Source organism: Rhyacophila brunnea, unplaced genomic scaffold (genome assembly GCF_057557595.1).
Source record: "Rhyacophila brunnea isolate RB1 unplaced genomic scaffold, BYU_Rbru_1.0 scaffold_4, whole genome shotgun sequence".
In the NCBI taxonomy this organism is placed as follows: Eukaryota; Metazoa; Arthropoda; class Insecta; order Trichoptera; family Rhyacophilidae; genus Rhyacophila; species Rhyacophila brunnea.
This window is the reverse complement of record NW_028233068.1, coordinates 26460706-26487933: the sequence shown is the minus strand read 5'-3', so window position 1 is coordinate 26487933 and position 27228 is coordinate 26460706. Positions and strand designations below refer to the sequence as shown.

The 27228-nt window shown below is 35.0% G+C and overlaps 1 protein-coding gene and 1 long non-coding RNA gene across 2 annotated transcripts in view; both read right to left on the bottom strand.

Annotated features, from left to right (window-relative positions):
- Spred (Sprouty-related protein with EVH-1 domain) overlaps positions 1-27153 on the bottom strand; it is a 28326-nt gene extending 1173 nt beyond the window's left edge. The window contains exons 1-12 of the mRNA XM_085955063.1: positions 26943-27153; positions 21715-21833; positions 20979-21343; positions 18369-18566; positions 16900-17068; positions 15981-16066; positions 13551-13704; positions 6860-6978; positions 5779-5911; positions 4774-4945; positions 4563-4674; positions 108-199 (exon numbers count right to left, since the gene is read on the bottom strand). Of these exons, the coding sequence (XP_085811189.1) occupies positions 108-199; positions 4563-4674; positions 4774-4945; positions 5779-5911; positions 6860-6978; positions 13551-13704; positions 15981-16066; positions 16900-17068; positions 18369-18566; positions 20979-21343; positions 21715-21833; positions 26943-26962 (1739 nt within the window). The 5' untranslated portion in view covers positions 26963-27153. The remainder of the gene's footprint in view (positions 1-107; positions 200-4562; positions 4675-4773; positions 4946-5778; positions 5912-6859; positions 6979-13550; positions 13705-15980; positions 16067-16899; positions 17069-18368; positions 18567-20978; positions 21344-21714; positions 21834-26942) is intronic.
- The window catches only part of LOC147067155 (uncharacterized), a 561518-nt gene that overhangs the window by 183182 nt on the left and 351108 nt on the right, over positions 1-27228 (bottom strand). The window lies entirely within an intron of this gene.

The window sequence follows — 27228 nt, the reverse complement described above, 5'->3', positions numbered from 1 at the left end:
ACCATCGGCTCGACAATAGGGTTATATTTATATATGAGCAAGGAAAGCGACAAAGTGTATAGAACCATTACGAATTGTTTTGAAAATAGCATAGATTGAGATTGTACCTTCGACTGCATCCTTCTTCGGCAGAATTACAAGAGCAGGGATGTGAGGCAAAGTCTCCCTCCGCATCGGACATGCAGTGATACAGCATGCACTGAAAACAATAACAATATATACTGTGACTATGACGAATAACTATATTAATAGAAAATATCCATCACAATAATTTTTTACGTATCAAACAAGGGTTTTCATCTTTTAAAAACAGAGGCAGACAGACAACTGCAACTGTATTTCATTAATATACCAATTCATTATATGATATACTTATATTGAAAATTATTTGCCTATGGGCACTCTACAGAGAACCTCGGTCAACGTCAATATAGAGCAGGGATGGCCAGTGCGGCGATCGCGGAAATAATAATATATTGTACTATTTCTTTCTCCAAAGAGTCGTTCCAGCACTTAAAATTCTTTGGTAATAGCAGATGTTTTAATGAAACATAAGAAACCCTTCGAAGATGGTGAAATATGGAAAGAGGGTTTTATTAAAGCCGGGGGGGGGTAGGCATTATTTAAAATTTTTTAAAATAAAACTGAAATAATGTCTTCAATCAATGACAATCAAGAAATACAGTCATGCGAAGAACACAAGTGATGCACTTAAACTTGGAAGAAATTCTACAGGAAAACATTAATAAATGTAAATTCCTATCCTTGCAATCTGACGAGTCTAGATTACACGGATATTGCACAATGATGCGTTTCTATTTGAATGGTTATTGAAGATAGTCGCCTAAATCTGATAAGAAATCACGAACAAGATTGCTTCATAGAAAAAATGCCGGCTGACCCGAGTGCCGCCATGACAGTGACGAAACGGCGCTGGACAAGTGCGTCGATGACAGATGATAAACAGTTCAGTATTCTTATAGTCTACCGGCTACCCAAACCACTTAATAAATTTCGAAAAATATTTATTTACACCCCCTTTTAAATATTAGTTTGTTTTGATAATTAATCGTGACGCTATACCTACACTAAACAGAACACATAAAATCAACACCAATGTTCTACGTAATAATATTTTGAAGCACTTCAGAATTTCAATAATTAAGCTTTTCATGATATTGTCTAAAATGCAGGTATACACATAACGACGCATTGCACATGGAACAGATATATCTAGAATACTTCCGAAACTTATGCATCTGTGATTTCGGCGACGTTCTTGTCTTTTAATGTCTTCTGTATAATAGTTATTTGTCTAGATTACGATTCTGTCCATTTCAAAAAATGTTCAAAAAAATCTATTTCTTTAGAGCTATCTGATAAATTTGTGTGCGGGCTGACTCCAGAAAAGAAATCATCAAATTCGTGTGAACAACCGGTATGAAAGGCCCAGTAGTCCGCGAAGACAGATCGTCAACATTACTATTTACATTTGAATTAGAGGCCGCGACAGTAGCACTTTCTGATGGGGCACTGGAAGTTTCTGAATCATCATAGTACTCATTTTCGCTCAACTCATCTGAATCAGGATCATGAATTGCTTCTCCCATTTCATCGCACAAATTAGCAGGGATATCCATTTTAAAATAATCACAAAAAATCGAACACACAAAATGTTTATTCACTTAAGGCTATACTTCAGTTGAGGCATGGTCTAAAAAGATCGTGGCTGGGCGATGCGCGGATTAGGCAAATGACGCGTGCCGAACGAAATATAATTTGTCATAAAAATCCAAGATGCGTCCATTTAATGTTATGTTTATTGTTATATTACTAATAATAATAGTATATTCATTGACATGTTTTCTTTCTTAAGTACAAACGTAAAGTTTTTTAGTCATCTTTACACGATTTAAGAATATTTTCATCTGACGCCATGACAAAAAAAATCGACGTGCGGAGACCTCGACTTTACGTCTCCGATTGGTGACTAGTGAGAAATTTCGTCACACCTACTGTTGAAAATTATTTGCCATTTCACTGAAGTACGCTCTTAACGTATCTTTTCTTTATAAATGACTGATAACTTAATTAAATGGTGATTAATTAAATATTTAAAATATTAATTAAATAAGGCTTAAATAAGGTAAATGAACAATTTTTATCCGTTTTACCTAATAGTATAACCAGAAAATAGTATTTAAAATTGTTAATCAACGATAAACAAGGAGAAATATTAAATCGCGGACTCATATATTTAAATTACACCTTGTTCAAATTATTTTCCGAAACTATTAACTCGCGGATAATATACTAGCAACTAGACGAATAAATGCAACCTCCGAAAGCATTCCTTTTGTAAATTCACTTTGATCAATGTAACTTTCGAATATTCTATTAAACAGTTTACGTACCAAATAATTTTTCAATCACTAAAAAACAAAATAACATATATCGCGAACGCGTATGGTTACAAACGCGTCAGTAAAATGTCTGGCGCACATGCACTGAGTAGCGATCCGATCAATATACGCGGCAAATTTAAAGTCACCCGATGAGTGATATCTTTTAATCCGAGACACGCTCCCGAAAAATATTTATTTAAATTAGATAGAACAAAAGTTTAGGCTATATATACATGATGAACAGATGTCAGAAGGATGATTTTTAAATAAATTAAATCAATATTCGAATTTTTCGCCTGGGCGAAAGCAGTACTAGGCAAACAAAAATCGAAATGACTTTAGTCATCTGCCGCGCGGATGACTAAAGTCAGTTGCCGCGTAAGGGTTACGTCATATATTAATCGAACTCGATTTCCTATTCATAAACTAATATCGGTAACGATGCTATGGTTGGGAATCTTATGTAAAAATGATGAAGCAATACCCATTTTTATCAGTTACCATTGCATTATGCACCAGCAGGCGCTATGTTCAAAAGTGTTAAACCTGAATCATGTGATGGGTGTAAAATCGTGAATTCAATTCGTGGTAAAGCTTTACAAAGAAGGCAATTTCTATCATTATTAGAAGAATGTGGATCGGAAAATGGCGAACTTTTGTTGCATACAGATGTAGTTTTTGAAAAGATTCAGATATATGTTACCTGAAATTAAACAGTATTTTAACAAAGAAGGGAACAGAATACAGAAAAACCTCGTTAATAAGAACACGGATAATTCGAAATTCGCCGTAATTCGAAATTTTTGCAAAAAGTCCCTTGAACATTATTTTCATATAAAACCATACCTTTAATTCGAATTTCGTAATTCAAAATGATTTCAGAGTCCTGGCATACCAAAATATTCAATAAATCGTAATAAAGTACACTATTTCATGAGCCAGTCATTGAAAATTGTGACAGATTTTTCTTAAAACATATTTTAATTGTAATAAACTACTTAATTGAAGAAGGTAATATAAATGATCCTGACATTTTATGACCCATTAACACACAGAATCGGAAGTTTCATAGGCACATCTATGATCGTAAACGAAATTAATGAAAATCAAAAATCAGATTGATAGAAATACGGATTCAGATGATTAAAAGAGATTAAAAAAAAAATTAAAATTTTTAATATTCGATATACAGGTAAATTGTTTAACTATGTTGAAATTACAATTAATGTGTACTTAATTTTTTTAGAAGTGAAATAGGAACATAATAATTATATTATTGTCGTTAATTCGATTTTTTCGTATCATTATTTTTTGTATGTATAAAAGATCTGTTTTCAAAATACATAAATACATTGGGTTTTTATTGTTCTCGCATAATATAATTACAAGCGATATCAATCGATCGCCATAAATAATTTTATCAACTACCTAGTCAATCTTAGAAAAAAAAGTGTGGCCACCCCTGATAAAACATTTCACTTCTGTTGAGTGTACCACACACATTCATTTTAGCATGAAATAAAAAATGTATGTGTGGTACACTCAACACAAGCGAAATGTTTTGATTTTGCTCTCCATTTTCAGTCATCGCCATCATTTCAAGGTTAAGTTGTTCCACTATAAGAGTTAAATTTTCGGTTAGCGTGCGATAGGTCCAATTTAAATCCCAGACAAGCCCAAGGTATACAAGGTGTATTTTTTTTAGATATTTTAGTTTGACATCCTTTTTTTTAATTGTAAATGTTTTAATGTAATTGGTATTTTAATTTTGAATAAAATGCTTAATTAAAAATTCAATTAAAAAATAATTAACATATTAAGATACAATATAATTTGTTTCGTTGATTAAACTTTTTTTTCATTGATTCTACAATCTGACGTGGATCTTGGGTGCCTCCCGAAGAGGTTTCGTAACATATATCTGTTTACAAGAAATGCATGTTAGCCACTTGCTCAATCCTATTAGGTCCATGCCATATCCAAAAACATCTGAATTTTCCAGACCCAGGATTCGTCCCCGAGACCCACAGCTTACCTTAACTCGTAGCACCGCACCGGTTTAAAAATCCAGAATGCTGACCATTACACCATGAAACGTTAACCATTAAAAATATGTAGTACATAATAAGTAGTATAATATAAGTAAATAATATATACCTGTGCGCATTGTATTCCCGATGACTTGTTGATGCAAGTTTTGAAGCAGTCGGGCGCATACTCACAGCTGCCTGGTTTGTTGCCGCTCTCCATGTACCACTCTTGGCAGTGCCTGCACAAATATCATCATAAGAACTCACACACATGAATTGACCGAAGTCTGTAAAATTAATGTGTGCCAACAATGGATCAGGGCCAAGAAGACCATTACCTGCACTTGATTCTGGTGTGGAAGCCTTCCGAAACGGGTAACGGCTTCTTGGCGAGGTCGCGGTCCCTTTTGCCAGAGGGGAGGGGGAGAGGACGGTGCGCGGGCCGGAACCCCATCAGGGATGGCGGCTCTGAGTACAGTGACACGGGGGCGCGCTTCTTCAATGAAGAACCTGTATGACACACTCACTTTCAATAAACAAGCCTAATTTTTTTTATTTCGAATGTTATCAACTCTACATCTTTATATAATTTATAACTAACGTGTTTTACTGAATAATTGATTTCATTTAACATTTCAGTTCTGAGTTGTCTTTACATCCAGGGAATCGCCTTGACGTCTCCCTGGGGAGCCCTAACCGGAATCACAAATGTGTACATTTTTTATTTATTAATTTAAAATTAAAAATCAATTTCTAGTAAATACTCAAAGTCTAGTAACATAATATGTATGACACTTTAATGATGTTAATACTATGGACGCTGAAGACGCACCCGGCGCGTAATGACCAGGCGGCCGATCTATGTAATTAACGTGCATTTTAAATGTGGTAATTAAAAAGTCATTATCTAGTCAGTAGCGAATGAGTTAAAGGTGGTAATTAAAAATACATTATCTAGTCAGCAGCGAATGAATTGACCCGTCATTTCTTGGTGTAAAGACATTTAATTAATTTTAATACAACACAATATAATATGTACAACTTAACTTATTCACCATAATTAAATAACAATCGGGCCTGCTTTTGTCCACTTCAATAGGACATTCCTAACTGAACTGTCCTGATTATTAATAATTTATTATTAATAGTATGTACCTATATATTAAGTTCCAACATCAATCAATAGTCCCATTTTTTTTAGTTGTGTCAACTTCTCTGCTTTATCAACTTAAACAAAACTGGCAAAGAATACTGATGTGACGGTATTGCACACAAAATTTATATGGAAAATTGAGTATGTCATAACACACAATGAAACGATTAATAGCAAGCGCATAGGTGACCTGAGTCCCTCCTCTGCAGCAGGGAGTGCGTGGTAGTATTGGATGCAGGTGCGGTGCTCTGGGAGGAGGGCGAGCGATCACCTGACATGGACAGCATTCCCGAACCCAGGCGCGGATACACGTAATCCTGCATCTGTAATTCAATATTCAATCAACTTATATTTCTGTTTCAGTAATCAGAGTTTCGGTTACGGACATCCCTTTGTCTTCACCAACTACCATGGTTTTCTAATTCTCTAATACTCTCCTCATAATATGTTTGCTAATGTATTATGTTTAAAAGATATGGGGAGAATATTATACATCCCTGCCAATTTAATTTTTCGGATTCAGATTTCGGTTAACAGCCTTGCTATAATCCAATGTATCACAGACCGTGATAAGGGGTACTAAAAAAAAGGTTTGGACCTGACAGAACAGAAAAATTTTAAATGGCAAAGTATGGTACACCAGTAAAATCTATGCCTCTAGCGAATATAATATACTAGCATGTTAATGTGGGACGCACAGTACCTAATAGTATACTTATTTATTAGCTAGTATGCGGTCAGATATTATGCAGTAGTTCAGTTGTGTCAATATTTCTTTACCTTTATCAACAAAATTGAAATGGGCAGGCCATGTCGAACATTTGCCAGGGACATGGGTGGCAAAAATGATCCTCGTTGGTAACCCAAGAGGAAGGAAGCCAATTACGAGGCCATGGATATACTGGGAGAAAGGTGTGAAACGTGATAAATATAAGGGCTCAGATACATGACACTGCAGTTAGCATGTGTCGACGCAGGTCTTACTTGATTCCAAATGCATTCAATTAGAATCTCTGATTCGATAGGATATATTTGGAATCAAGTAATAAATGCAGTATCAGGTGTTTAAGCCTTAAACTATAACTGGAGAAGTGGCAGAGGATCAGAAAGGTCGGAGGACAGTGATGAAGGTGGCCAGTACTCAAATCGAGCCATAACGTCATCGTAAGAAGAATATAAAAATCGATGATTAATAGCTGTAACACTCATTGAATGCAAATTATTGTAGCAAATTTAAATCGTCAGAAGTGTGGAGTGAATGTAGTGGTAACCTGGGTGATCTGCACGTAGGAGTTGTCGACGGCGTCCGCCACGAACATGGGCGGCTCCTCGCTGCACGACCCTGACAGCTTCTTTTTAAGCAGCAACTCTCGAGCCGAAGCAGACAATCCTACAATAGATGTATTCAAACCATTAATTAAAACCTGATCAGTGCCACGGATGAGTTAACTCGCCATAGTATGTATGTCACGTCAGGCAACGGACGAGTTAACTCGCGGGTTCTTGTAAACGTCATAGCTTCTGAATATATAATTTTGAGATTTTTTTAATACAATCGTATATTACCGTCTCTCGGCGAGTAGCCAAAGTTTTTACTATTGTTCAAACCATCGAACTTTGAACACAATCTGCAATTTTGGTAAGCGTTGCGTTTTAGGATGTCAGTAAGGTTGGCAGATGATTCACGCGTCAAACTTGCCGGTTATATTACGAGTCCCCGTAATTTTGTTGCGATTATCTTTTGTGACTATAGTGATAACATTGCGATTATAATTTAAACGCATATAATTTGTTTGTTTGCTCTGGTTATTGATATCATAAAAATTACACTGTGTTGATAGTATAACCATTAGAATCAGTGTTGTTATTCCATCTGAGTGCAATAGTTTACAATGGAAGATTTTACTCAAGAGAATGAATGTATTGGCCAAACTATCGAATCTGACGATAGTGATGTGGAATTCGAAATACTCGAGTTTGAGTATGATGACCAAACCATAGAAAACAATACTATAGACTCCACTACATCGAGTACCCATGACGATAGGCCGGTATTTCGTTGGGACAGTGGACCGTTCTCCCCGAAAAGTCGTATCTTTGATTCCTCTTCGTCTGGTGCAAAAACAATTGATGATGTGGGTATGCAGTAGGCAGATTATTTAACCCTTTCTAAGCGTTACGAATCCCGACTTAGTACAACAGTGCGCGTTGTTATTTCAAGCATCAATAAATCGTAATAAATGTCAGTCAAACATACACAAATAGAGTAGTAAAAAATCGGAGTCAAGTTCAAAAATGATTATGACAGAACCTAATATTTTATGTGACTCTAAAAATAAACATTCGTCGCCTAAAACTGATAAGAAATCACGAACAAGATTTCTTCATTGAAAAAATGCCGGCTTACTCGAGCGGCGCCATGACACTTACGAAATGGTGCTGGACTAATGCGTCGATGACAGATTAACAAGTGTAAGAACAGTTCAGTATTATAGTCTACGGCTACGATTTCGACAAATATGTCATACACATAATGAATAATAATATGGTTTATGACTTTTATGAGCATTTTTGTTGAGTGTGTTAAAAAAATATCAGTCATAAATAGCTCATTTTTATAGCATCCAGGACATCTCAAACTGTGTAACTTTTATTTGAACTCCCATACACATTGCAGCACTGCAGGTCGAGTATAAATAAATCATCCTTGAGAACTACTGGCTATTTGAGAGTAATGTACTTACCACCAGTGCCTGGTTTGTACCTACCATTGACTCCGAACTGAATGGAATCGAATGAAACATAGTTTATAACAAAACGGTTTATTTTTCGAATACCTATTAGGCTATTACAATTCGTAAAATATTAAATTTCAAACACTTTTTGCACTTCTAAATGCTTTATAGTCACCACAATTTTATTTTCAAGTTCATTTGTTTTTTTTTTTATTATATTACTTCAATAACCTGTGGGTCTATTCTATACTTATCGAACACTAAAGTGATAAATAGTATCAAACTTAGGGTAGGTTTGTATCAAAATATTAGCACTTATTGTAACAATTACACGAAGTTGGTTTTTATTGTTGCAATAAGTGCGATATTTCAACAGCAGCAAGATAGGTGCTGTTAAAATATAGCACTTATTGCAACAATAAAAACCAACTTCGTGTAATTGTTACAATAAGTGCTAACATTTTGATACAAACCTACCCTAAGTATGATAATATTTATTACTTTATCACTTTAGCGGTCGATAAGTATAGAATAGACCCACTGGTACTAGAATAGGTAATCTCTTATTTTATTATAATGACATGATAGTAAGTAACTCGAGTTATTTTCGACTATAAATATAAGAAGAATTCTCCATAAAAAAAAATAGTAGTCATGAATCAAACCCTTTTGAATAGTGTTACGAAAAAAATAATTCTCAAGTGTCTGTCTCACACCAGCAGACGATGATTTGCCGCGCAGTGTATAAAAATTCAGTAGCGCGGGACCTGGTGTAGCGTAATACGACAATTTCCGCATTTATGCGGGAACGGGCATCTGATTGTTCGTGTCTTTTCTTTATAAATGGCTGATAACTAGGGTAAATAAATAATTTTTGTCTGTTTCACCTAATTCTATAACCAGAAAATAGTATTTAAAAATGTTAATCAATGATAAACAAAGAGACATATTGAATCGCGGACTCCTAGGTATATTTAAATGACACCTTGTTCAAATTATTTTCCGAAACTATTTACTCGCGGATAATATAATAGCAGATAGGCGAATGAATGCAATCTCCAAAAGCATTCCTTTTGTAAAAATATTTTGTAAATTCACTTTGATCAATGTAAATTTCGAATATTCTATTTAACAGTTTACGCACCAAATAGTTTTTCAATCATTAAAAAACAATATAACTTATTATATCGCAAACTCGTATCGTTACAAACACGTCAGTCAAATGTCTTCGACGCACATGCACTAAGAAGCGATAAGACACTATATACGCGGCAAATTTGAATTGGCCCGATGACTGATATTTTTTTATTCAAGACACGCTCCCGAAAAATATTTATTTAAATTAGATAGAACAAAAGTTTAGGCTATCCATTGACAGATGTCAAGAGAAGGATGATTTCTGAATAAATTAAATCAATGTTCGAATTATTCGCGCCTGGCCGAAAGGAGTACTAGGCAAACGAAAATCGAAATGACTTTAGTCAGCTGACGCGCGGATGACTCGCGCGTATAGGCTGACTAAAGTCAGTTGCCGCGTTAGAAAGGTTAAAAATATTTTTTCATTCAGCCATTATTGAGCTTATCATGACTGAAACAAATCAGCAATATAATTTAGTGAAAAATAAAAGTTCTTCATTATCAAATAGGATGCAGCATGGATCAATACCAATACCGATGAAATATATATTTTCATTGGCATTTCCATGCTGTCTCGCAATTTGAGGAACTCTATAAGAGCATTGGTCCACGGATATTTTGCTGCATTCGGGGATCTATTCTGACATTATGCCAAGGAATAGATACCAGATATTATTGCAAGAGTACAAGAAGGTATTTTTTTACTTTGTAGATCTGAAGTTGTGAGTGTTGTGACAAACCTGTTCGTGTATTGTATATTTTCTAAACAATATTCACGATTTTAATGTGAAAATATTCACGATAAACTCGAGAAACATGCTGATTTGGTAAGTTTTCACAAATATTTATCATCCTGTTCCTGTTTCATAGGGATTTATTTTATTCCAAAAATAGCTGGCCTACAAGACATGTCGTCGATGTTTTGTAAAAAGGGCGAATTAACCAAAATGCTACTTTACAGGAGGAGGATTTTTAACTTTTGACATTTATTTGTTTTTTACCTGCAGATGATTATAAATATCTAACAAGTTTATAATAAAGCTTAGAAAGAATACTGTCATTATAATAGGTATTATTATATAATATTATAAAAGGCCTAATATGTCACATTTGCTTTTTATTTCGTAATTTTAATTAATTTAATTTTAATCGATTATCGTTTTTAAGTACTTTCCTGTGGAGATAAAAATTCGCCGTTTTTACACAACAAAGTTAGTGGGGTACATATTGTATTTTCATTAAAATCTCGGTTTCGCCAATATGGTTGATTCGCCCTTTTTACAAAACACCGACGATGTGTCCACCTAGTAAAAATTGGCTGGTAATGATAAGGTTAAACCTTGTTATGCATTCTCCTATGTCAACTACTAGTAAATCTTCAATTTATAAGAATTGCTCTAATTTGTTCACTGTCTTGGCGAAAATGTGTATCTTCGATGCATGATTAAAGCGGACTGATACTTGTTGGCAACCACTATAATTAGTCGTAAATTTTTTATTCATGGAAAATATTAGGCTAAATTCGAAAACAGTTTAAAATGAATAACTAAGAGAAGCATGCATGCATAGAACATCAAATTAAGTTCAATCTCAATAATGTCAATTTGCATGCATGGACATAAATATTAATGACGTCACAACGTTGTTAGTTGGTGATGTCACATCGCGTCACACGTTCCAAAGTATTCCCAATAAATATTTATTAAGTAATCGACTCGCCACAGTTTCGTTTTCCGCTGCTAACTTCAATTCTGTTATGAGACGACGCGGAATTGAATTGGACAATACCCGTCAATACGGAAAATGAAAAGGGATCTATATAATATCATCACTTATACCAATCAGCCTATGACAATCTTAATATCACTATTGTGTTGGACACTTTCACCTTGTTTATTACAGTTTAGGCGATATTTTGAAAGAATGCAAAATGCTTCTGATTCTTCTAATTGCATAATATCTTAAATAAAGCCGTAACTTTAGGGTCGTAGGTTTTTTATCGTAATGTTACGTAAATCCATCTTATTCATGGGAAATACTGCATTTTTTATGACATCTTTAGTGAATAATCGATATACGGGAGCATTGCACCCCATGGTTTCTTAACCGGTGGTCCGTGAAGATTTTTGGGTGGGCCGCAAAAATTTTCTGCAGTTCAAAAATAGTTACTTAGAAACCCAACATTTGAAGTGGGATTGTATTATATTTCGACAATTGTTTCAAAAATAGTGTAAATATAAATATTTATTATTTTATTCCAGTTGATGGGTCCCCAAAACATTTTTAGATTTTTTTGTGGTCGGCGGATGTAAAAAGGTTGAGAAACATTGATCTAGACCAGTGGTTCTCAAGTGAAATTTAACTGTGGCCGTACAATTGACATTGACAGTTCTACGGAAACGACTGGTGGCCGCACCAAATTACACTTTTGTTGCGAATGAAATTTCGTTAAGTCAGAAACGCACTATTTCACACATGAACACATTATGGATCATTTGAGCGTGGAAAGAAATTTAAGACAAGTCATGTGTATTCAACCAATTTCATAATTTTATAAATAAATTTTTGAAATATTATTCTGTAAAGCGCTGGTGGTCGCAGCAAAATCCTCTGGTGGCCGCACATGAGAACCCCTGATCTAGACAATGGATCAAAATCCATGATGTACGTGTTTTGTAAACAGAATGATGCTGTTTTTAAAGTTGTAAATGCTCTGCGGAATCTACAAAATTAATGAGGCTCTCAATAATTATAATTATATTACATATATTATAGTAATGATGATTCTAACCAACAAAAAAAATTGTAATGAATACATTTTTGCCGACTACTGTTTACGTATATGCTCACGTCACTTGGCTCAAAGTGACAGGTGGCAGCCATTTGCATTTTCTCACGCGCACGCCTGTATGCAGATAGTGACTATACGTTTTTTTATAGTTTTCTTAATATGCCGTTCACCCACTGATTACCTTAAATGCAGTTTGAGATTTGATACGTACGCCTCTAAATAAATAACTGAAAATTGTCAAAATAAACTATTTAAAATTTAATATAAATAAAGTATTTCAAAAACTAAAGTGACTATGTAATAATATATATCCATTAGTTTCGATGCTCAGAAGATACACCTTTTTCTTAAGCGTCAATTACATTGAGCTACTTTACGAGCTGTTTGTTGGCGAATTTACAATCTGCCTGTAAAGTGGCCCAGTGTAATCATCTAACAAGCAGATTGTAAACACTCTACCGAGAAAAGTTGAAAGCCGGTCAACTTTACACGCTACACGCCGGCGTGTGGGCCTACTGCGTCTGCGCAGTAGCAACCTCCCGGTAAAAAAACGAACTACGTTCTGTCAAAATAGTCGCTGGCTCGTGGCTTCTCATCGAATGGAAAGTTTTGTGTGTCATCGTCACAATTGCAGTAGCTGAACCGCCCGCTATTAAATTCGCCAACAAACAGCTCGTAAAGTAGTTCAATGTAATTGACGCTTTAGAGACAGTGAAAAAAACAAACTACATAATTACCATAGATAAGAAGAATTATATGAATAGGTGAAAATACCATAAAGTTTCAAAAAGAAAAAACATTAAAGACACTTTCTCAACTATGCCAAAACGCCTACATGTTGCATTAGTCAATGGTACATTTGCATGACTTCCATAATTGAGGTGATGAGGATTGAACTAATTCAAGTGCACTAGTGATCTAGCCTGAATATGGTGATTTCAAAATTAAATAATATGATTGTAAATTCTACATAACTATTATCAACATTCTAAAGTCTATTAGGTCTCCTTCTGAAATAATTCTTCATCACTATTCCACGAGAAAATACTAATATTTCTTTGTTGGGTATTAATATTTTCACTGTTTGAAGGAGGACAAGTCAAACCAAAATATTAAAATTATATACATATTATGGTTGCTATGAAAATGATTACAACATTTTATACATTTCCATGAGACATACTGCAATGTTGTGATTTGAATAAGATAAGCAATCACTTACTATCCACGGTATAAATTTGGAAGTAGTAGGACTTTCCATTCAAAAAGGAAAAGAAAGAAAGACAGGATGATACTGACCGATAATTTCGGAGTTGTGAACCGGCGGCTGCTTGACATCGAGGCGAAAGAGCGGCGGCAAGGAAGGCGTGGTGTCGTTGCCGTGGCGACGGTGCGATCGGGACGCCGTGGAATTCTCTGAGCTCGAGCGGGAGTCTGACGGCAGGTTCAGGCACTGCGGACACACACGCATACTTCTTTCACCGTAATAACAAATACTTTTTTTCTTTCTTTTATGACACCACGGAAACCAATAGTGTCCCTCAACGGACTATATAATAATCTATTTTAGACGACAAATACTTATAATATCAATAATATTATTCAAAAATATAACATTTTATGAACGGCTATCTTCAATATACACTAAGGTAGGGATTAGTCACAACCGCAAGGCCACTGTGACGTCTCCCAACAAAATAAGTGGATCACATACAAAAGCTTAAATTCCAGAATTTTAAGATTACTAAATAGGATGACCACTAAACTCCTTGTATTACAACAGTTGGCATCTATTCCAGAAAGCTTATAGTATGGTAGAATTGATAACGATAGACAATTTAATATTCCCTGCTTTGATTACTTGTTTATACAATTTTATTGTTATCTAAATAATGATCATTCATTATATAAAAAAAACTTTTTGGCTTGTAACTCCGATGTAAGATTTTATCTCAATGCGGCACTAACAAATAAATGTCAGGTCACAAATGTGAGGCTTGCTACAAATGAATCTGCAATGTGATGACTAGGCTTAGGATTTTTAGGTGCTAAAAAATGAATAATAGGTACCTAAAATATGTAGATATAATTGGAAAATATGTTATTAAAATTTCATAATTATGTGCTAAAAAACAAAAATAGGTACTAAAAATTTAAGTAAGTACACCCGATCCTCTTTTTGCACGGGGGATACGTACCAAAGACTACAGTGCAAAGCAAAACCGTGTAAAAAAGATAAGGTAAGGATAACGCAATTTTTTGATAAATATGAACATACATACGTATTTTATTCTTTTTAGTTTTTTAAACCATGTTAAAGCAAGCAAAAAAATCAGTGTAAATAAAAAATAATCGGTACTTTTTTAAACAGTGTTATTTCGAAACCATGCAAGAAGAGGATCGGGTGTATTACAATAAATCATATATATTTCAACAGTATAATTTATTATTTATTCACAAACAGAAAACGCTTTATTACAATAAATAATAAAATAATGCTCCAAATTTTCCTAAGTGAATCTTTGACGATTTGGCCCTAGGAAATTTTTATACATGGAAAAACTTTCTTTCCACTTCTACAGATGTTGTTATTGAGTATATAAATGAAACTTTGTAATTCTTAAGTAGAAAAAATTGAAACATCAGAGGCATCTGATGGATTTTCCAAAACAGCTTTAATATTCTGCAGAGTTTGAAGTCCAGTATTTTAATTTAAAACACTATTTAATTTTTTACTTATTTTTATTCCAATTGGTCCAGGAACATTCTCTTATTTTAGCAGCAGTATTGTTTAAAATAATAATTTGCTCCACTAGTGACTTTGTAGATGATTGTAACATTTCAATTGTGTTGACTAGTGTTGTTTTAATTAATTTTGTGTTTATGTGAAAATATGTGCTTAAACCTAAAATATGTAATTATCCATAAATATTAAAAAATATTTGCTAACAAATAGGGCTTAAATGTTTCAAAATTGTCTGAAACAGATAGGTATTTTTGATATTTTGTTGTGGGGTCACACAAAAAAAATATTTAAATACCTAAGAATCCTAAGCCTAGTGTGACTATATTATGTAGTTAATTTAATCATTAGCCAAAGTGACCCTAGTATAAGCTTCACTTGCTCCATATTAACAGATTAAAAAATCATTGATACAATTAAAAATACATAGCACCGTTTTATGTAATATATTAAGATCGCTTATAAGAGTGCTCCAATCTACCATACCCATCCAAAACCAAGTACTTTTTTCTGCATTCTGGCCTTTTGCAGCCTGTTGGTCTTAATAATTATCACACTTGGAGACTGCGTGACACACATAGAAAAAAGCAGCCCGCAATGTCTCCTAATAAAATGAGAATTTTACAAAAAATGGAGAAAGATTATTATGAATATATTGAATCTTTTTACAGATGTAGCTTCTGCGATTTCTCTACAAAAATCACTGAAACCAGTTGCACTTTAACAAGTGTCATTTTTGTGTAGCATATCCCCAAGAAATTGTATGAATTAGTGCTATTTCCAGGGGTTCATTTTTCATATCTTTAGGCTTCTTATGATTAAAACATCCAGCATTAATTGACTAATATGTTGAAGAAGCTCATACTTTTCGCCCTTACGCATCCGCCCCCCATTTGGTCGGTGGTTTTGTAGTATTCATTGACAATATTCATTGGCAAATAAACAAATAAAAAAAACACCCAATAAAAATAGTAAAGATAAATAACCTCAAAGATGTTGTCGTCCTCGTCTTCTTTGGGAGCTGGGTTGAGTTTTTTGTATTCGTGAAGCGATGGCCACGCACCCCCCAGACCTGCACCGATCAAAGCAACACACATCATGCACTGTCTCACAATATAATGTCAATATATACCTATAAATATTTTTTTAATTGGCTTTACAAACCGAAGTGACATATAATATGAATGAATTTAATATGTAAATACAATAAACTTTTGTGAATTTTCAACTCACCGTGTAGGAATCCAGTGTATGCGCAAGCAAATGAGAGAAAAAGCACATTAGATAAATTTGTAAACACGGCACAAGTAGCATATTCACATTTAACTATCTTTTACTTAAAATAAAACTTTTTTGGAAATAATCATACTTTGCATTCATATAAAATGAAATGGTTTACAGAAAATTGACTGCCACACACAATTGAATACAGAGAAAAACTAACTTCTATGGTTCATTATGGAGGAATGAATAAAAAAATTCACCAGTAACTTGTTCAATTGGCTGTGTGCTGAAATTTTCTGAAATTCTAGAGGTGTCAAGTGACACTAATCCGTATAATTAAATGTTATTTGTAGTGAAATAAAGTACTCGATAATACACAATTAACAATTTGTAAATAGCTTTTATAGAGTAAAATTATGAACTCAACACGTAAGCCTTACTAGTCCTGAATATTATGAGTGATGACATACATGGGACATGGGTACATAACATAGGCTTTATTTAGGTTAATGGATATATAAAAAAATATTGATACTTCAGATTCATTGACATAATAGAGATGGTTAAAATATTGCTAATCTCTTTCACAAATTCATTATGAAGTAGTTAAGTCTCAGCGGAGCTCGAGATGTGTCGGTACCCAAAAATCATGATGCTCAAAGTTAAAAGTAATTTATTCACCGTCCAGCAAATCCTCGATGGCCGTCCTGACGCCTTTGTCGAAAGCTCGGGCGTCGGCCGCCGTCTGGAAAGTGAGGCCAAACCTTTTTTCGTCGGTCACCCAATGGTGAAAGGTCGGCATCACTTTGTTGTACTGGAAGTCCTTCTTTATTGTGCATGACAGAACAACCTAAGAAAAACTCAGTATATAAGTACCTACTCAAATTATATACGTAATTAACAAACATCAAAGATTTATTTCTGTACATTACAGATAGGACAAAGACAAACCCTTTGACTGAATACGTCAATTTTATTGAGGCTATTGAAAGAAAATGCAACCGAGTCCCTTGCATATACATCATGGGTGGCCAACCTTTTCAGCAGCCGGGCCAGATTCTAAAAATTAGATTTCCTACCGGGCCGCACAACTGATATTTTTTATTATACAAAACAAAAAAGAAATATAAATCAAGTAGGTATATATATTAATAAAATAAAACAAAAATGAGAATCAAACATATTTATTAGATTAGACTTTTTTTAAATAATAAAAATAAACAAAATATTATAAAAATTATAAATTTTAGTGAGAAGTTTGATTTTGTGTGGCAGAACTAAGTGCATTAATATCGATATCGAGTGAGGCTTGTTCCTACGCGCAAATAGTTTTCCAAATGCACATTAGTGATTCGTGTTCTCACTTGGGATTTGATATGCTTCATCCGACTAAAAAGCTGTTCACACGTGTAAGTGTTTCCAAATAGCGAAGTCATCATTAGAGCACGTTTGTAAAATGCAGGATATTTCTCCTTGCCCAAATATGTTTTGTAAAACCCTTCCAAACCAACCTGATGGAATTTTCTCCTTTAACTGTTCATCGCAACATATTTCACAATATTCCATTTGTAAATTTCCCGGTAATAAATTCACGTCTACGGAGAATGCAGTTGCAAATCCAGCAAAAAGCACACGGTGCTTTTTAAAATCTTGAGCCAATATCGAATCTTAATTTGCGAAATTAGCACAACTAGCGGCAGCATTTGATATTATTTTTATTTTCTCACTGCTCCACGGGCCACAAGTTGACACCCAGTGGGCCGCACGCGGCCCGGGTTGGGTTGGGCCGCGGGTTGGCCACCCATGATCTACATGGAACTTTGTTATTTTCACTTTTCTACAGCCTCAATTGCAAAATTGAAATCTCATAGGTGAGATTTTTGAATCTCCAGAATACACTTGAAAATCTGTTTTTGAAGTCGACAATAAATAAATCATGAATATTAATTTTTGTATATTTTCAACAAATAACACATCCTAATAACCTGACAATCGTCAAAAAGAAATTTCTATTATATTCTGGAAAAAAAAAATTTTTGAGTTTATGATACGAAAATGTCTAGTTTACAATGTATACAGACGACAAAATTATAGTCTGGCAGAAAACACTAACTTGGAAACATGGCACGTATAAAATTGTTATAACTTACAGATTGATCATTGATCCGTTTCCCATATATGAAATACTCAAATTTGAGTCCGAGTGCCCCCGCACCGGAATTGGTCCCGCTATTCCCCGAGCCCACGGATGTTTGCTGCACTTGCGGCGGCTGGCTGCCATTGTTGGTGTCTTCTAAGCCGCAACTGCGCAGACCTAGAGTTTCCAATTGACCACCGCTGCCTCCAAACTGAAATAATAAATAGCAGATTGTAAACTTCCAGAAACACCAACATCACCACCACTCCTGATCAGCCACAATAGACAATCAATTTTCTTTTTTTGTGTAAAATAGCTTAGCTCTTAGTAAATCATTCCAATACTTATTCATGGACAAGAGACATAGTTAACCGTCCGCACAAGAAGATTAATCCAACTGGCAATTTGTCAATTTTATCTATATTAGTATACTTTTATTGCTATTTACAAAACACATGGTGCTTAATAAACCATCACACTGCACACAACAGAATACTGTAAATGCAAAAAACATTGGTAATGTCGTAGCATAACGTGCTACTTTTGCTAAAATTGCCAATGAGCATGAGTTATTATAGTTATGATCGTTATTCGCACATTAAAGATATCTGAAAAATGTGTAATGAATGCTGTGCGTCCTTCAAAATTGTACCAGGAGTGACCCCCGCCTAGGAGTACACCTCCCATGAACATAGTTGGTGTACATGATTTCCTATTTTCGTTTTATCAATCGAAATAGAATCAATAGGAACACGACTTGTGTATAATACGATTAATATGAATGTACCCAAACACCACTTTTGCATCTGGTGACATTTTGTTTATGACGGTTAATAAATGCCAGGCACGCTTGCTATGGAAAATTGCGTATGCGGATCAGCGTCAATAGAATATTTTTGAGGATTTATTGGAAAAATGAGTTTAAAGCAACTACAGGAGGACCTCGACTTTCGCACATAATTGGTTCCTGAAAGTGTGTGCGAATGTTAAATGTTCGAAAGTAGAGGGAAAAAAATAAAAAAAATAATTGTGTTTATTTTAAAATATTTATTTATCAAGTAAAAGATGTTTAAGAGGCATTTAAGAGACATGTTTAAATGGGGTTTGCAGGTGTTTCCCTTAAAAAGTTATCAAGAGTTAACTGTTTGCCACTCTTCTTTTTCTTATTTTAAATAAAATCTTTTAAATGGTAAATTATTAACTTTACAATATTGCTTAACTGCTGGCAAGAAATGTAAAGTGAACCAATCTTTAAATATTAACGCAGGAACCCAGGCTTTTTTTATTTAATTACCAAATGACTGGAAGCAATTCTTTATCTTTCCCTTTCAATGCTCTGGTATTTTCTGGTTGATAAATTAACATTGGCATCAACTTTAAATCACCAGCTAAGTTTCCACCAAGATGCAATGTCAATCGGTTTTTAGAAGGTTTATGCCCAGGGGCAACTGATTCTTCCTTAGATAAGAATGCAAGACTAGGCATTTTTTTCCCAAAATAAACCTGTCTCATCTACATTAAATATTTGGCTAGAGGAATATTCTCTATCTTCAATAATTTTGGATAATGAGGAAATAAATTCTTTTGCAGCATCTTTATCCACATCAGCCGATTCTCCAGTGAATTTAATATAAACCAACCGTTACTTGCTTGAAAAATCGTGTTACCTAACTAACCTAACTAACCCAAACTAACAAATAATCCAGTATATTGGGTATTTTCAAAATGTGTTTTCCGCTGTATTCCTGATAACCGAACAGTACCGAATCTTCTTTTAATCCAGCCTTCCAATCTTTTTGCAAACTAAGAGCCTTCCTTCGCTTGAATAATTGAAATACTCAGAGGGACATCTTTTCGATGTTGGTCATCGATCCATGATGACAAAGATTTTTCCATTTCATCCATAACTACGCCGTGGCTTTCGGAAACAATCTTTAAAGATATATTTCCACAATTATCACAACATATCGTAGACCTGTTTGTATCATACGAACGTCCGATTGATGCAAAAGATTCACCTCTATCAGAATGTCTAATAATTTCCATCTTTGTCTCGATCGTGTGAAGTTTATGAGTCCTTGATTTCTTTTTGTTCATATCAACACTGCAGTTTTTCCGTTTCTCATTCACTAAACCTATCCTAGCTAGCTCACAAGCAAAGTGACGGGTGTGAGCAGGATGCAAGTGATGCAAGAAATGCACTTGCTTGTGAGCGAGCGAGAGGGGGATATCTTTACCCCACAGCGCGACGTTTTAAAAAAAACGGGTTTTTTCAAATGTGCGAAATAGCGAATTGTGCGAAAGTTAAACGTTCGAAAGTCGAGGTCCGCCTGTATTCTCTTTAGAGATTTTTTAGAGATAGACATGAATAAATTAAAAGAGGGTATTAAAATAAATGACTTCATTTGCTTTTCAGAAAGCGGTTAACTAAAACAAGACTGGCATTATAATATATAGAGTCAAACTCAACTGAATAGTGTTATAGATTTACAACATAATAGAAAATGTGTGTATATTTTTCACCATTTTCAACAAATCTATGTATCTAATTGTGTTGTCTTACCAATCTTGATTCTACATCTACTCAATAATTTGAGTAATAAGTATCTATATTAAGGTTTACCTGTTTAAAATGATGGTGCTTGGGCGCATTCCCAAGAGGATTGGCACTCCTGGAGAGGCTGCCCACAACGCCCGGAGTCCTCCGATTGTTCCCGTCCACCGATCCATCGGAGGGCGTGTGCCTGTGATACGAATGCTGGCCCGCGGGGTGCGGCAAGGGATTGGTGGAATGGCGACCGGACCGTCGGGGGCTGCCGTTCTGCGGCCTGCCGTTACTGCCGGAGGCGGGCAGACGGGGAGGCGCCCCACCGGCGTTCCTAACGGTGGTCTGCGTCTGGGGGGTGGAATTTGGAGGGGAGTTGACGGCAGACGTGGGCAGAGCGCCTGATGATGTTAGGGTCAGGGTGTCCGTTTGCCCTGATGATGCTGAAATAGAACAGTGAATTTATTTTGAGATTTTCATTTTTTGTGTTACCTAAATATTAATAAATTAAATAAAATTGATAATCCAAACATTTCCATATAAAATATAATATAAACATAAGTAACCGTTACATCACATTACATAATATAGTATTTTAATGACTATGATATTAAAATCCATATATAAATTTGATACGTTTTATTTTAAAATAATTATATTCTATAGAGATCTTATAATCTGAAAAAAAACAATTGATTAATATTACTCAATATACTATTTCAAAACACAAGATACCATATTGAGAATATGGTGAGATGTGAGTTTTTGCAAATGCGTGTACATGAAGTTGAATGAGCAGGTATGGTATACTTACAGTGTCGGGTTCGTTTGCGGACCATGACATTGGAGAGGCCTCCCCCCCCTAGAGGCAGCCACCCGCCCGTCCCCTCGTCCCGACACATCACCTGCGCGCGCACTCGCACCAGCCAATCACTGCAACAACAAACAAAAAAATAAACATTTAATAACGTTATTACAATCTCAGCAGAAAGCAAAATACCGATTCTATCCAGAATACGGATTTGAGTTGAGCCAATTGCCAACAGCCATTCCTCGTCAAAATCGTCTACATTGTTACACTGGAGAAGGCCATATGCCATAATGTGGAATAACTTGTGGAATAGTTCCTTTACCTGTGATGTATTCACACGAATAGAAACAAGCTCTCCTCTCCACATCACTAACAGACTGACCTCTGCTGTTTTCAATGAGTAAGCTAAATAATTAGTCTGTTGGTACAGCTAGAAAAAGAGGATCATTCATCTAAATCACAGTTCATATACTAGCTAATCTCCAATAACAAATACGCAAAGAATATTTTTGAGATAATATCAAATTAATTGCAGTCAGCAGTGTAAATAATTAGCATTTTTTTGTTAATTGTACCTGTTTCAATGGTCATTTAAAATGTGAGGGAAATATAAAGTGAGTTTTTGACTAATCTAATACTCAGTTAAGGGAACCCAGTCGTAAACTATAACTATTTTAGTTTTAAACACAATCTCTTTTTATGCTATTTGACATGGTATTACTAATTATTTAATTTGACCTCATAGAAATGAATCAATAGAGAGGAAGCATTACTAGACAAAAAAAACTTTCCATGCTATATTCATTTATATTTTTTTTTAAATACCTATATTATACAAAAATATTGGTGTTTCCAAAGCATTTTGAATAATAAAGAGGGAGCCTATCAAACTTCTTATATTATTATACTAATACCTAAAAGTAAACCGAAACGGTTTTAGTACGTTTAAGTGGTCACTGTAGAAAAGTTGGCCCACACTAACAATGTCTGAGTGGCTACCGCATCAATTTATAATGTTGTGGGTTTCGGGTTCGAATCCCGGGTTTGATAAATTCACATGTTGCTTTTCAATATTTGTTGGTTACACGTGGCTATTTAAGATTTGAGATTATTTAAGACTGGGAGCATACGGGATCCCTCCCAAGATCATTGCCATAATCAAAAGCCTGCACGAGAATAGCGAATGCTGTGTCAGAATTGGAGACACTGTCACGGAATGGTTCGGGGTCACGACCGGAGTCAGACAGGGTTGTGTCCTTGCACCGTTTTTTCTTTGACTTCATACTACGGAAGTCAATACCACCCGACCGAGGCATACCTGTTACCCCCACGGTAAAGATACGCTGTCCTATTCGACAACTCAATCGAGGGCATTCAAGAGACAATCGACAGGTTGCATAACAACTCCTCTTGTGTTGGTTTGAAAATCAACGTGAAGAAAACCAACGTCTTGTGCAATAGCACCTGTCCTGATCCAGATTTCCTTCTGATTAGCGATGGACAAAACATCGAGAGCGTCGACAGCTTCAAGTACCTGGGGGTACACATCACGGGAGATGGCATTTTGCAGAAAGAGCTCGCTATCCGAATGGGAATGGCTGGAGCAACATTCAACTCGATGCGAAGGCCGCTAAATACAATCTACAGAGTGTATACGGCGGAGCTACGGGATGCTGGTTTGACCTGGAAGCAAGAAGACTGGCGAGCGACAGGGATTCTTGGAGGCCCCGCGTGGTGTCCATATGCTCCAGTTAAAGGGCGGATATGGACAAAGAAGAAGAAGAAGATTTAAGATTTTACATGATTGTTTATATAAATAATGGTGACTTGTATAATTAATTATAACTGTATAATTTAGAACAAAGTTGAAGGGTTGAAGATGACCAAAGGTATAATAGTCCTATACAGAAACAGTTGGCCATAAAATTTAAGCCTATTCCGAGGGACATAAATGCTGAACATACCGTGGGACAATTAGTTTTGCCAGTCAGTGCAAATAGTATACGAATAGGTTTATGCTCCAGGATTGTGTATGATAGTAAAAATCTTTGCAGACAAATAATTCTACCACGAGAAACTATAGTTAGCAGTAATTTGATTCAACAATAAGTTTGGGATGTAACTAGGAGTGATTGCATCTTAACAAGTTTTTTCTATTACAACACATAATTGTGATTCATTGTGAATGGTGTGGTTGAATTGAAAATATTATATTTTGTACATCATTGAACAATGCCATCTATGAGTCTGTTTTTACATTTAAGTCATTTATGTACGAACAAAATAAGCCATATTTTGTATTCATCCATCCAAATATTTTAAATAATAGTGGTTCAGTGTATTTGGTTGCCTATCTATATGCAATGATTAGCAGGGCCTTTGATGGGGAACCAAACACAATACAAGTGTTGGAAGTTTAGTAGTGTGTTACGTGTGTCTGAATGACATGATAATCTCTGTTCTCAGAAGAATGCTCTAGGAGAGCTTCGTATTCTTAGTAGACTTAGGATGGCTGATAACAGATACCAACAAATATAGCTCAGGTGCACCAGTTTTAATAACAAATAGATCACAATATAACAGCAATACAACATCACGACACTGGCACCAAGGTCACGCCTGGAGTTATAGTTGTCAGTCTATAAAAATGAAGGCAATAGAGAGAAATTGTTGTAAATTAATTATTAAATACATTAGTTTGTCTTTATAAACTTATAAATCCCATTTTGGTCACAAAATAGATTTTTATTAAATACTGGTATTATCAAATATCTACACCATTGTGTAAGATTTTTCCACCCATAACATGTCTTGTCATTCAAAAATTGAAAATGAAAATCATGAAAAAAGGAATCGTAATGAGAACAGGACTGAAAAGAGAACCTAACCCTGAGAACCCCTAAATTATTTCGGAACCGGAACTCTTGGTTTTGAATCTTGAAAACCCCAACCTAGAAGCCTGGTTCCATTGTTCTATTATTTTCGGTCATCAATCATCCTGGAGCAAGTTATTCCAAAAAATTTTACTCAAAGTACACTGAACTCCCAATTTACACGGTAGATACGTTCCACGCGATACCGTGTTAAAAAAGTATCTACCTACTCACTAAAATACTTTAAAAAATCAAAGATAGCAAAAATTATTCACTATGTATTTACACATTCTGGCCAAATTAGTCTCCAACAAGCATTCAGAGTTAATGGCTTTGCACCGTGTTATTTGGAAATTGTGTAAAAAGGGAGTTCAGTGTATATTCCTAATTTACCCACTATGTAAGTCGATATGAGTATGTAAGTATAGAAGTAAAGAACCAGAACCGAACCCTGTTTGATTTTTCCACAGAAACCAAACCCGGATCCAAATCTTTAAAAACATTGAGGGATCAGCTCTGATAGAGCTTGTTCTTAGTTTTAGGTTTTTGAACTTTATTTGAAAAAAAATGAGACGGACTCTCTTTTGAAAAAAGTTTGTTTTGTATTTGTAATAACACAATAATTATCAATAGTTCACACAAAAGATGTTGAAGAAAACCTTATTTTATTAAGGTGGAACCGTAAGTAATATAAAAAATAAATATGAAAGTGAATGGAAAAAAGGATTAAGTACTAAGGAAAGTTATTAAACTCACGCTGCTGATTCATTTTTGAGATATTTTCCAGAGCCACACTACTGAGATACAAATTTGTTGTATAGTTGTATGTTAGCAACTTGCTCAACCTATTAGGTCCATACTCTGACTCCAAACACAAATTGAAAAACAATATGTCTATATGCCAGACCCAGGGTTTGGAACCTGGGACCCATGACATTATAAGCTGATGGTCAAGCCGCTCGGCCATCGTGGGCATATACCAAGAACAAATAAACCAATAATAACAAAAGCGACGCATCAACAAAGACTGACAGTTTATTAATAAAATAATGCTGCCCTGTCTACACAGAGAATTTGTTTTTATAATTGTGTGACAATTGAAATAGGTATATTAAAATAGTTTTACACTCTAATACTTAATATACATAGTTCCAACTCTTTGGTTCACGATGAGATTTAAATCATACCCTATTTGACATAAAGCACACAACTGATAATGCTCCAAATGCGAAAGAGAACAAACAATTTCTCTATTACCTGGTCTTCACTTTCTCATTCACTTTCAATCCTCATTAGTGGAAGCGGCGAGTACCTGGGATTCATGAACCCGTCCAATAAATTGATACAGATGTGGCTTCACTGCCACGATTCCACCAGATAGACTTCAAACTCTTGTTGTTCATGAATTGTATTGTACTTTACGACAGAACAAGTGGGACCAGGAGTTTACATCAATATTTACACTATATGACATTATTTCCGCCTTATTAAAAATAACGTACACAATTCAAGCAAGAAATTAATATGGTTTCATAAACCCGATCCCATTGGTAAAGAAATACTACTTAATTCAGTCTCAATTGGCTGAAGGTAGAATTATAAATAAATTAAGTGTTATGTATCAAATGATGTCATTAATAAAAACGCATCAATAATTAGGTACTAGTTTAATTTTACAGATTGCACAAATATCAAGTTTTTTTTAACATTCTTGTATTATTTTGTAAAAATGTGCACCTATATTTGCGAAAAATGGTGTAGTCAAATGGAAATTTAAAGAATAGTAAATTAAGAAATGTCCTTGTCATTAAACACACGTGAAAAGGTACGTACTTGACAGAATAAAGTGTAAACCTTCAACACGTACAAAAATATTCTTCATATTATTATCAAGGTGAAAAATTCGCAGTTTTTATTTATACGAGACAAGAAAAAAACTTCCAAATGGACAGAATAAAACATTTGCACAATAAGTCGCAAATCTTCGTGTGTTGTTACGTTATCGATAAACGTAATTAGGATGTTTAGATTCGCAAAATATCTTTTACGAGAAGTCTAGGTCGAATAGTGAATGAATGAAATCGGCTCTCATTGATTCGATCTGCTACCCATGTATTATAATACCTACTTACAATCGCATTCATCTCGTTTAAACGCTTCTAATCCGAGTAAACGGCGCGAGATAAAGCCAAATTAAACGTTAACAATGTCTAATTAGCATCAATTAAACAGAGCATCCGGATAAAGCGTTTATCAAATGATCATACAAGGCAACACAAAAAATGGCTGGGACCCTGCCTACTACAAAAGGTACACCGAAATCATGACAGTTTATGGATAGGTAAGTGGGGTACTCACTCCTCATATGCCTCTGTCATGGTTCGACACGTCAAATATCCTAGATTTTGCCCGCCGCCTCCTCACTAATTTCACCATTTTTAAAGCATAAATACATCAGTTTTCACTTTCAGAATGTTAAGTCGCTTTCGGCCCTTTGTCGGGCCGCACCGCGCACGCGTCGGTTAACAGCCTGCTGGCCTCTGCCTCTGCCTCTCGGCCACTCTATTCTATTCAATGAAAATCCACAAGTTTCATCGCGAGCCGTCCATATTGTGTTCGTTCGTTTTTCAGTTCCACTGTTCTT